Source organism: Rhinolophus ferrumequinum, chromosome 10 (genome assembly GCF_004115265.2).
Source record: "Rhinolophus ferrumequinum isolate MPI-CBG mRhiFer1 chromosome 10, mRhiFer1_v1.p, whole genome shotgun sequence".
NCBI lineage: Eukaryota > Metazoa > Chordata > Mammalia > Chiroptera > Rhinolophidae > Rhinolophus > Rhinolophus ferrumequinum.
The window spans coordinates 61,667,221-61,679,629 of NC_046293.1; the positions used below are offsets into that span (position 1 = coordinate 61,667,221).

General features: G+C 42.1%; 1 protein-coding gene across 1 annotated transcript in view; it reads right to left on the reverse strand.

Annotated features, from left to right (window-relative positions):
- Positions 1-2,338: 2,338 nt before the first annotated feature.
- The window catches only part of GNS (glucosamine (N-acetyl)-6-sulfatase), a 39,587-nt gene continuing 29,516 nt past the window's right edge, over positions 2,339-12,409 (reverse strand). Inside the window, exons 11-14 of the mRNA XM_033117080.1 lie at positions 11,270-11,377; positions 10,172-10,282; positions 8,678-8,838; positions 2,339-4,919 (exon numbers count right to left, since the gene is read on the reverse strand). Coding sequence (XP_032972971.1) covers positions 4,844-4,919; positions 8,678-8,838; positions 10,172-10,282; positions 11,270-11,377 — 456 coding nt within the window. The 3' untranslated portion in view covers positions 2,339-4,843. The remainder of the gene's footprint in view (positions 4,920-8,677; positions 8,839-10,171; positions 10,283-11,269; positions 11,378-12,409) is intronic.

Below are 12,409 nucleotides of genomic sequence, written 5' to 3' on the forward strand. Positions count from 1 at the left end.
TGTTTAACATTTATGTTGTCTGATATAAGCATAGCTACTGCCACTTTCGATTTCATTTGCCTGAAGTATCTTTTGCTATTCCTTCACTTTCATTCTGTGCGTTTCCTTACATCTGAAGTGTCTTACAGGCAGCATATAAATGGGGGTTGGTTTTTTTAGCTCATGCAGCCATTCTGTCTTTTGATTGGAGAATTTAGTACATTTACATTTAATTATTGATAGGTATGTATTATTGCCATTCTGTTCATTGTTTTATGACTGTCTTGTAGTTCCTGTTTCTTCTCTCTCCCTGTTCCTTTGTGGCTTGATATCTCTTTAGTGGTATGCTTCTTTTTTTTGTGTACATACTGTAGGATTTTCTTTGTGGGAGGCTTACACATAACATATTTCTAAGTTTATGTCGATAACAACTTAAGTTTGAATGTATTCTAAACCTCTACATTTTTTACTCCCCCGACTTTTGTTTTTGATGTCACATTTTACATCTTTTATCTTGTGTATCCCTTAATTATTGTAGTTAGTTATTTTACTATTTTTGTCTTTAAACCTTCATACTAACTTTGATTAATTTACTACTGTTAGTAAATTAATTTACTAATTTACTGTTACTATTAGGTTGGTGCAAAAGTAATCACAGTTCAGAAGGTTAAAAACAATTGCAAAAACCACAGTTACTTTTGCACCAACCTAATATATATTTACGTTTACTAGTGGGAGTTATACTTTCATGTCTTGTTACTAATTGATGTCCTTTCTTTTCAGCTAAGTCCCTTTAACATTTCTTGTAAGGCTAATCTAGTGGTGATGCTAAGGCTGATTTTCTTGCCTGGAAAACTCTTTCTCTCTCCTTTAATTCTGAGTAACTTTGCAAATAAGAGTATTTTTGGTTAGACATGTTTTTCCTCAAGTTCTCTTTTTAATCTATTCCTGGAGGTCAGGAATACAATTCCTGTTCGTAACTAAGCTCACTACCAGGTAGAGTAGGCACTCAGAGATGTATGATGGAGGGGAAAATCCTTAGATCAGAGACAGCAGTTTAACAAAAAGATGGCTTGGAAGCCAGCTCTTCCTTGAAATTCTGACTCTAATGAGCTGGGTGAGCTTTGATAAATTAAGCTGAGGAAAAAAACCTATCCTACAGAGCTATTTTGATCATATTTGTATCTTTTTACCCTTTGAGGACATATCCGCATCGGTCAGAGCTGCAGGTTAAGAGGACATCTGTGGATCTCAGTCAGTATTCTGGGCAGAGATGGTCATGCAAGCTTTCTCTCAAAGCACAAGCTTTAGAACTCTTCTTGAATCTACTCTGCAGGACTGTAGGAAATTTCCCATGTCCCACGTTTGAATCTTGTCTTACATCATAATTCCTAGGCCAGCAGTAGTGGTCTCAGCACAGTGCTTCCAGCTGGAGGGCTTTGAGTTCTCTGGTTGGCAGTTCTTGCCTCAACAAGGTATGCATATGACTGGCCCTTTAAACCCCTTACTTGTAGAGAAAGAAAATGAAACAGAGACTAATTCTGCAGGGAATTTGCTTCAGCAGTGCTGGGTAGAGTCTCAGTGGGAACAGATGGGATAAATTAGAAAATTGGATCTGGTAGAGCCTGTACTTAGTCACACTTTGTGAGTCTATGCAAATAAATATTCTTTTTCTTGCTGATGGCTTGACATCGTGATATACTCAAATTACCTGTTTTTTCTGACTGTAATCTGTCAACTTTGTGGGAGTCCTCTGACATCTTGTTTCTCTACTTGGCCTTCACAATTTGTAAGATATGTGGGAACCTACTAGGTCTGGGGTTGGCAAGTCATGGCATACCTGTTTTGGAAATAAAAGTTTTGTTGGAATATAGCCACTCACTGGCTAAGTATCGACTAGGGCTACTTTTGTGCTACAAACAGCAGAGTTAAATAGTTGTAACAGAGATCACATGGTCTGCAAGCCTAAAATATTAACTATTCCTTTTAAAAAGGTTTTTCAACTCCCACGTGAAGTCATTCCTCACTGGGGGCAATGGATCACACGGCTGGACTTCAAGGCAAAGCAACTTCGAAGGTGAGCTTAGTTTATCTAATGTAAAGCTGCCCAAGGTAAGATGATTTTTCTCCAAAGCTGTAAGTATATAAAGAGGTATCAGGAAGGACTTTTTCTATGTGGTACTCATTCAGGGATCTGTCAGCGGGACCACGTATAGAAGAGCTTGCCAAGTTGAGATCACAGCACCTACTGTGGAAACGGCCCGTCCTCCAGCACCAGGTGAGTGATTAAAATATTAAACAGTATCAAGAAAGAACATCTTGTCAAAATTACGACTTGTGGACTAAAACAAAAGACACATTTCCACTAGAACAGAAATAAATTTTAATTTGTTGAAAAGTGCAGCAGTGAACAGGGTCCTTTGAAGGGCACTTTCTAAGTCAAATGATTGAAGTGACAGAGCCAGGGCAAAACAACTTCAGGAACAGATGATGCAAACATAGGAATTCACAAAATTCAGGGGGACCTAAGTGGTAGTGAAACTAAAGAACCCAAATATTCCCATCTAATTCCGCTGGTGGATCAGTTGAAATACTCTTTGCTTTCTCATAATAAGGATCCTGGGACAATTCATCTTTTTTTGTTAAAAAAGTACTAATCTTTAATTTAGGCATTTAAAAATAAATTTAAGAACATCTCACAGATTAAGGTATAACTTCCATGGCTATCATTAATTACTATTTTGTACAAAACCCCAAGTGTTGTCAATTTGTATTGACAAAAAAAGTATTGACCAAAAAAAAGACAAAAAAAAATGTATTTTGCAACAGCAGCACCATTGGTCGAATTCAAAGATGTTCAAAAGGTGTTTCCTACTTTGTATTTGAGGAAGAGCTTTGTAATAGGAAATGTTAAAAGGCAAAATCTATTGATTCCTATGGCCTTTGTTCATTACTAACGGGGTATACAGTTGTCTACTCTGAAGGGCATGGATATGGACCTGGCCTTCTTAAAAGGGAAAATAATCAAAATTTAAATCAGTATAGAAACACGGCAGGCCTTTTGCAGTGGGTCCCTTGTACATAGCCATTCTGAAAAGTTCAGTGCGTTTTGTAGTCTGCTAGGCTATCTAAACTGACGCCTCTTAGTGAAAGATGATTTTAGCACAGATCCAGAATGATGCCAGTCCCAAAGAAAGTTTTTCATCAAATTAGAGGCAATTCAAAAGTTATGTAGGAAATGTACCAAATGTAGTGGAAGTACAGAGAGGGCCTCACCGCATCCCACCACCCAAACAGAAGTCGGCCGAGCGAAAGGGCAGAGTGGCATGGATGTTATGAAAGCAGCCGATCTGACATGCTTTCAGGAACCAGGATCATAAAATGAATTAATTGAATAATATGACATCACAGTACAAGACCTAGTAAGAGTTGGTTTCTTTTTATTCGGGAATAACTACGGTCAACTTGTATTAATGTGGAAGTTGACTGATTAATGTTAATCAAAGTGTAGAATAAAGCTGATACCCATATTCAACATTGCATTTTGCTTTTAGTTACAAAACTTTAAGAATTCTTTCCCTAAAACATTCACAGCAGAGGTGTTCATTTCATTTGCCTATTTCGTCTCTAAATACCACCCCAGTTAATGGGATTGCATGAGGTAAAGGAATAAACCCAACGGCTGTCAACCCACCACAGCTCTCTGGCATTCTGATAGAAAGTTCTTTACGGCCATGTCACACCTGTGCTTAAAGCTCCACCTAAGACCTTGGAGCTAACATCACTGCTGCCTGGGCTGAACACGTTACACACCACAGCTCCTCCTCCCCTGCTGTCCGACCACTGATTAGCCTTGTGAAGAAAATGGTGGAAACGGGACTGGTCTGAGCCAAGAAACATAAAAATGTAGGCGTTCTAAACCACGAGGAAACCTCAACAAGATCTGGTTTTGACCAGGGAATTAGTCAATGGGGCTCAAATTACACAAGCCTCCAAAATCTCAGGCAGAACTTATCTGAAAGGGAAGTCAAGTAGTTGGTACATTGCATCAACTTTTATCTTAACAAATGAACAGAATGTCAGCAAAATGCAGAGTCCAACAACTTCACCGGTGGGACTGAAACCCAGACTCCCTGCTGGACAGGCACTTATCCCATCACAGGCCTTCAGAAAACACAACCTTCACCAAGCCCGGGAACTTCTTTTTCTCTGCTGAGATACCTAAGCTAAGCCACTTTATTTTTCAGAGCTCAGGGGGGAAAGTATTGGGCAGGGACATTTCCTCAGTTCCGTTTTGAATTTGCAACCTCATCACATTGTGACGGATGTTATAAACAATGTATTTCTACTAATCTAAAACCAATGGTACTCGTTCTTAATCGGATGATTCAGCGCTAATGGTTATTCTTTAAGCCATGTGATGTTAGTATTTTTTGATCGTGAAGTGCTCAATCTGAAATGCTATGCAGGTTCTTTGATTTTTATGTCAAAGCTGTATACCAAAAACATTTCCCCCCCCAAAGTATTGCTATTTATCCGAATAGATTTACAGGTTTGGACGCTGACCACCCGGGGAATCATCGGGAACTGCAGCCCCACAACAGAAAGGGCACAGAGAGAACAGAGACCTCAGGAGCACTCCTCACCAGGTGAGTGAAGGGGCCGGGACAGCCACTCCTGACATATGGGCGGAGTTCACAGTTTAACACATTGCACGAGGAAGTCAGCCGATTGGGTTGCTTTTAAAAACAGGACTTAAAGCCAGTCCAGAAACTCTTCCAGCTGTGGTCTTGAAGACGAGCTACAGACACTTAGTATAATCACTTCATCAGAAAGGCGTGCAGGGGTCCAACAGCAGAGGTCGCTACAGATGTTTCGAAAACCTTCTAGTCCGGACACTGCCGTGATTGTTGAACATGAGACGAGGGTCAAACCTGTACCTGGGGAAGCAAAATGCAAGGATGGCACATGAACTGTTGTTAGCCATTGCGTACTTCATCCCGAATGTTGAGTGGAAAGGATGGCAGGAAGAAATAGATATAAAGGGGACAATTAAATCGCCAGAAGGGAATCTAGTGGCAAAGTTCGGAGTACAAAATGGGAGTTCTCAATGGGGCATTTCCGACACAAGTCGGCACGCAGAAAACAATGTAGTAGAAGTAGAGAGGAGAAAAGACACGGAGGGAGGTTAATCCTGAAAGGCACTATAGGAGGAGCCAGATTTGAGCTGTTTTTCTTTGAGGGGAAAAAGGCTGATCTCTAAGATACAAAGCAGTCTGATGGAAGAAGAATCGAGCCCTTGCTGAAAGCCCTACCAGCAGTTTCAAACCCTTTCTGTTTTTTAAGACCCAGATAGTTACGACCCAGATTGTGGCGGGTAAGAGTACAGGTGTGCAGCTCAGGCATGAGTTTGAATCTCACTCATTAGGAATTCAGGTAAGTCATTGATTCCTTTGGCCACCAATAAAACAGTAAGGCAATTCAAGTACAATGTCTGGCACATAAAAGAACTTATTTTACCACCCAAGGGAAAGTTAGAGTAAATGCTGAATGGTAACTTGAGTTGAGACTTAGCAGATGGAAAGAATACAGATTGGGTGGAAAGAGATTTTACACATGCAGCTAGAAATATATTTTGCTTTTATCTCCTATCTCTTGGGACAAACTCTTAGTATTACTTTAGAGCAAGGGCTGGCCAATTTTTGTGTGTGTAAAGGGCCAGATATTTTAGGGTTTGTGGGCCATACCATCTGTCCCAACTACTCAACTTTGTTGCAAGTGTAAAAGCAGCCACACACAGTATGTAAATGAATGTGTGTGGCTGTGTTCCAATAGTGGGTGGCTGGATTGGCTGGGTGTTGGGATTCTGTAGGCCTAAATATTTGGGAGGAAAGAATAAGCTATAGCTAAGGAATTTAAAAGAAAAAAATCAGTTCTAAAACTCTAATCCAGCTTCTTTACTCATTCACATACATTCTTCTCTAATTTGGACTGAGGACATTATTTCACAGGAAGATGGCCAAGTAAGTTATTACTTTCCATTAGTTTAGGGCATCACTTCTTCTATAATCTGACTTCAAACAGCTCAGGCTAACACCAGCAGAGGCAGCATCTAGAATCCTAGTTATAAGCTTCTAGAATGTATGCGACGCAATTATATAGTTTAAAGAAACCAAACAAAGTTTGCCTGGGAGTCAGGAGGTCTTCCTCTATCAGTTCCTAACAGAGTGAGCCTTGGGAAAAATCACAATTCCAAGCTCGGCTTCTGCATTTGAAACTTACCGTATTTTGCTGTGTATAATGTGCACGCTTTTGTCCAAATTTGTGAGGGAAAAATAAGGATGCACATGATACATGTGTAGTACCAATTCCGTATCTATATAAATGCTTTTATTCTTTTATTTATGCTTATGAGTTAAAAGTGTAAGTCTAGAAATCAATAACGGTATCTGTATACAAAATAGTACCCTGGGACGATAATTGGTTTTGCTGAACTTAGCACGAGTTTGCTTACAAAGAGTTCTTGGCCTTCTATGATGAGTAAATATCATAAATTTGTTACTGGTACATAAAATTTCTTGTACCCTAATATGTTAAAAAAGAAATGCTAAAATTCCTTTATAACACAAAAAATAAGCAGCTAAATGTAAACAAATAAAAATTTGAATTAAAAAATGAAAACAAAAGATTTTTTCCTCCTGAAAGTTTGGGCCAAACACGTGGGAGTGCATTATACACAACAAAATCTGGGATGTGTTTAGGCTCTAAGGGCGGTATGGAAGTTCTGGGGTTGAGTCCTAACACTTAAGGCCAGAAGCTCAGAAGAAACACGGCAGCTGCTGCCCTGCCCCGGCCCCATGGATGCCTGTGCGGCAGGTTCATGCTGTCACAGCAGCTGCTCGGGGCTCAGGGTCCACATAACATAATGCAAGGGGTGCGAGGCCCCTGACCCTTTAGGACTTAATCAGATGTGGGCCTTGAGTCCCGAGTCAGCCAGAGACTGCTGCAGACGTCTAATTGATTTGGGTTGATAAAACATTCCGAGCAAAAGGAGCTGTTGGAAACTGCGCAGTCAGCATGTGTCCACTAGGAGTCTTGTTTTTCACCTTAGAGACTGAGCCAAGCGAGGACCCACTTCTCACTAACATGGAGGAACGACCAAAGCTGGGTGGTCAGAATGCCTGATCAATTAGTTCACTAACACGATCATCCATGTAAAAAGGTTTAGATTAAACGATAGAAAATTATGGGAACTACTGTCTTTTTATACTGTTACCTAGTTTTAGTTTACTGGCGTCTATGGCTCTGGCTCTGTATACACTCCAGTTGACTCTTGAACCACATGTGGGTTGGGGGTGCCAAGCCCCACACAGCTGAAAACCGAGTGTAACTTTTGACTTTACAGTCGGCCTTTCGCACCCACAGATTCAATCAACCACATATTGAAAACAGGACATATTTTCTTTTTTTAATTTTCATTGGGGAATATTGGGGAACAGTGTGTTTTTCCAGGATTCATCAGCTCCAAGTCAAGTCGTTTTCAATCTAGTTGTGGAGGGCGCAGCTCCCTGGCCCATGTGGGAATCGAACTGGCGACCTTGGTGTTAGGAGCACTGCGCTCTAACCAAGTGAGCCAACCGGCCACCCCCCAAAATACAGTACATATTTTTGATCAGTGATTGGGAATGCAAAAATACTTTTTGATTTGTGGTTGGTTGAATCTGCTGATACGAAACCAACAGATACGAAGGGCCAACAGTATTTATTGAAAAAAAATCCACATATAAGTAGACCCATGCAGTTCAAATCCATGTTGTTCAAGGGTCGACTGTATTTAAAAGTATTACATTTCTTTATGAAGTAGTCTCTACTCCAGTTTCTCTGCTCATTCACCTACTACCTCTCTGATTTGGACTGAAGATATCACTTACGAAGGTGGCTAATCAAGTTACTGCTTTCCATCAGTTTAGGACATCATTCTTCCCTCTCCCCTACGGAGTATAAGAACTGACATAATCCTTTCCCAAGGCAAGTTTGATGTTTAATTCCGTAATTTTCAAGGCAAAAGATGACTGGCTTCTTGCCATAGGCAGCTCAACTGCATGGTGTGCTGAGCCGTGTTACTGGTGAAAAGTTACTGTGTAAGAGAAATGAGATTGGAAGGAACAGAGCTGCCTTAGTAGGTCTGATAAACATCTTTTCTACCTTCATATATTGAAGTGGGCTTATATATTTCAACATTCAAGTGTTTATACCTTCTATTCCATTGTCTGTGTTTAACAAATGTACTGGCAAGCATTCACGTTTTTATAATTGGGGTTTCTGGGTAATGAAAGCATATGCTCTCAGAAGTGCTAGGGGACAGGGTAGCCCTTCGTCAGTTACTTTTCAAAAGCCCCAGGTGGCAGCAGTACAATCAAATGGTACCAGGACAAGAATGCCAGCCAGGCGGGGAGGCACAAGAGCCCAGTGGTGAAGGGTTATGCCTCTACTGGCACCAAAACGCGGAAGTTTCTCACAGTACTGCTCCCAGCACCGCAGGCTGAGGCACTAAGTCCCAGTACCCCACTCTAAAGCCAAGGAAGGAGAAACAGCTCCACTCCAGGCGAAAAGGACCCGTCAGGCCCCCTCTGCCTTCAAGAACAGCATGACTGCTAGAGACACCTTGGCAAAGGCAGTGAAGAAAATGGAAACTTACCCGGGGTCAAACACCCCTGGAGTACGGCAGGTCGCTCCGGAGCAGGACTGTAACATCATCAGCCGATAGTTCATCTTCCCTAAAAGCTCTGGGTCTATACTTTTCGCAATGTTTGTGATTTGGTGTGGGTCTGCAGTCAGATTATAGACTTCTACAAACACCTACAGGAAATGAAAGGATGGGCGAGAGAAAAGAGCAAGGGTTACACTGAACGAAATACTCCTCGTGATTTCTAAATGGAGAGGGAGGAGGGAGACCACAACGAGGGCCCAGGACAGTATCATCTGGTCTCAAGCTCCTCCCAGAGCTCCAGGGTTTATAATATGAGACAATGGAGCATCTGTTCTGGGGTTCAGTTACTTTGGGTCTCTGGCCTACGTGCTAGAATGGGGCCTGTTCCAGGCAGAGTCAGGAGGGGATTTATTACTTTCTGAAATTAGAGCAGAGAGCAGAAGGCAGGACCCTCATATAGCAAGGTCTCAGAAACTAGACATAGCAATAAAGTTACTGAGTGAGAGTTGACATTTGAAGGTTTGTTTTTGTCTTAGAATTGTGAAGATTCACATGAGAATAAACATGGAAGTATTCTAGCTTATGTTATACAAATGTTAAATTCTCCTATTATAAAAAAACCGTTTTGGACATAGTTGACCGAAGGATACAATACTATTATTTCTATATACTGTTTCCCCCCCGTCTGTACTTTGTCCTCCAAAGTGGAGTCAACGGACAGGCTAGGAGGATGGGAGGTACATTTGGCCTGTAATGGCTTCAAGCGGCTACCCTCAGACCACCACTTAGTGACCAGACTGATAAAAACATTATGGGGAAAGGGGAACAGGAGTTGAGTTTGAGGGGAGCTCTCCTGCCTGTTGTTCAAAGTGCTTATAAGCTACAAGAGAATGGCGAGTGAGCCGATGTCTGAGAAACACGGCGGGCGTCGGCTGCAGAGGGCAAGGTGTGGATTGCTGGATGGGGCAGCTCAGCACCGGCTGATACACAGTATGAAACCACAAGGGACTGGGTCCCTGTGATCCTTCAGATAATCCACACTGATCTGCACTGGCTAAAAGCCACCTTCTTCCAAGGATGGAGCTCCTAGTCCTGCCTCTGACCCCCACTTCTAATCTATTTGAGCAGCACTGGACTCGGCTGTGCACAGAAGTTTCTGAACAACTTGAGGTGTCTTACTCGCAACCCAAACTAGCAGGGAAGCAATCAGACTAGTCTGCAGCATTCGGAAAAAGTGACCCGTGCATTTAAAGCGGTTGTTTGGGTGGTGGTGGGAGTGGAGAAAGCCCCATCCAGAAAGGGCCCAGAGAAGTGAAGGATGGCCTTTCCTTTTCTTAAGGGAACCTAAGTGGAAATACAGATGAGAAACACAGCTTCCCTAGAGAGTATTCTTGGAATTGCTCTTCTGCCACCAAGTCCAGCCAACAAAGCAGTGGCCACAGACACAGACGCCTGGGTGGGGGAGGCAGCAGGGCCTCTTACCTCCTGGTCATCAAACTCGCAGTACTGTAAGTCCCACAGTGCTGACACGGTCCTCACACAAGCATAGGTGTTGTTATAAGAGTCTTCACACACACAGTCTGGGAAACATTGCTGTAGGGATATTGAAAACGTTAAACAAAGACACTTCTTCTATAGTAACAAGTACTACCTGCCTACAGGGGCAACCAAGGTGGCTCAAACCAGACTTACAGTATGGAGAGAAATTAGAAAGCCTTCCAGAGAATCAAAAATAGATGCGAGGCTTTGTTCCTTACTGACAGCAAACTTGACTAAGGACCACGTGGCTGTGGTGTGTGTTTGTGGACAGCTGCCATCCCTGTCAATCTCTTGACAAGAATTAGTTGTAATGGGCATCTGTAAAATGTATGGCTGGGAAGGAGAAGGAATCAATACGCGAATGAGTCACTTCTAAAGTATGTGAGGAACTGCCATCCTAAAGCGTTGGAGAAAAAGGCGAAAACGAGCTTTGTGCAATCATCTGTGGTTACTAATGAGTGTTCTTATCACTAAATAGGACCTCACTCTTATTTCTTCATGTCTTCCATACCAACTGATGGTTGGTTTTTAACAATATCATAACACTGTCCAAATGGAAGCCCGTTTTCCATTCTCCAAAGCGAGGCCAATGTCGCTGCTACCACCTCCGTGACCAGCCTGGCTGCCACCAACGTAAGACACTCGCGAAGGCGCAGCTCCAGGTGGGAGCCCCATCTCTCTACTGGATCCCACAGATAACATCCCTGATAAAAACAAGGTACCACTATCGGGAAGGGTAGAAAAACGTGACGGGGTACTGATAAGGAGAGAAGATGGACAGATACATGCACTTGTCAGAAAAACTGGAAGAATGCAAAGGGTACATTCTGACAATAGGTCAGCAGCATCATTTCCAGGATTATTATTATTTTTATTTTCAGGATTATTGAATTTAACCTTTGTGCATCGACTAATCTCCCATAGTCAAGTGACAGAGGAGTAGCACTCAGAGTAAAGGTTTCAATACTTGCCACACCTATACTAATGTCTTACTGTGCAGCAGTGAGGACGCTGTCTAAGCCAACTCAAGCTACTACTCACAGATACTCCAGGACTCAGGGACGGACACGTCGGGTCGGTGACGTTACGACCTTCTCCTTGATATTCCACCAGGACATCTGATCGCCAAGTCACATTACTGGCACCTTTCTAGAAAGAAGAGCAAAGATGGTTTCTGTGAGGCATACAGACTGTGAAAAGGATCACAAAGTTATTTATTGTGCTAAAGGGGAGTCACAACTAATGGGAGTCACAACTAATTAGACTGTTCATTTAGTAACTAAAGGGAATGACTCAAATCGATGCATGTGAAAGCTTCTGAGAATCATGATTGGTATTTAGAGCCCTTACAAGTGATGGTCAAATGCTTTGAGCATTGAATCGTTACTCCCCAAGACGACTTCTGTGAGGCTGGTCAGGAAGGTAAACCGACAAGGTAACCGAGCAAGAATCAGTCACAGTGCCAGGTGCCAGAAATCCAGATTACAGTAACAATACTGTCCGTAAACTCTGGGGAAGAGCTGTTCTAAGCGCATACTAAGATACTTATAGCTTAATACACACAGGGACAAGAACTAACAAATATTAAACAGGGCCGGTGTGCTAAGGACTAGGTTCAAAGTACTAAGTAATAGGTTCAAAATACTCCTTGAAGGTCAGAATGAAGACACCATATACATACATGAACTTGTTGGGGAGGGGGAGAATTTCCCCCGCCACCCTCCTTTAGTGCTTATGGCTGGACTAGTAAAATAGTAAAACTGACACAAGACTAAGTTAAGAGAAAAACCAACTTAATACGTGCGCACGGGAGAATCACAATATGATGCTCAGATCATAAAATGAGGCTCAAAGTAATGATGGAACCAGGCACCCTTTTATACTTTTTAGACAAAGAAACAATCAATTTGCGAGAAACTCACAGGACAAATAAAATTCGTGGTCACTATAAAGGAATGGAAGCCAGGTTGGAATATTCATCAGTGAGGAATCTAAAAGTTTGGGCTAGGAAATTACTAAAGGAAATTTGGGTAGGAAAATACTAAAGGTGGTAGGAGGCTTGTTTATACAAACTTTTGACTCTGGAACCTTTTAGCTCTGTGATAAGGTCGTCTTTCAACCCTCAGAAGCAGGGAGGGCATGTCTTACATGGGAGATTCATCTGCTTTTAAGGGGATAGAA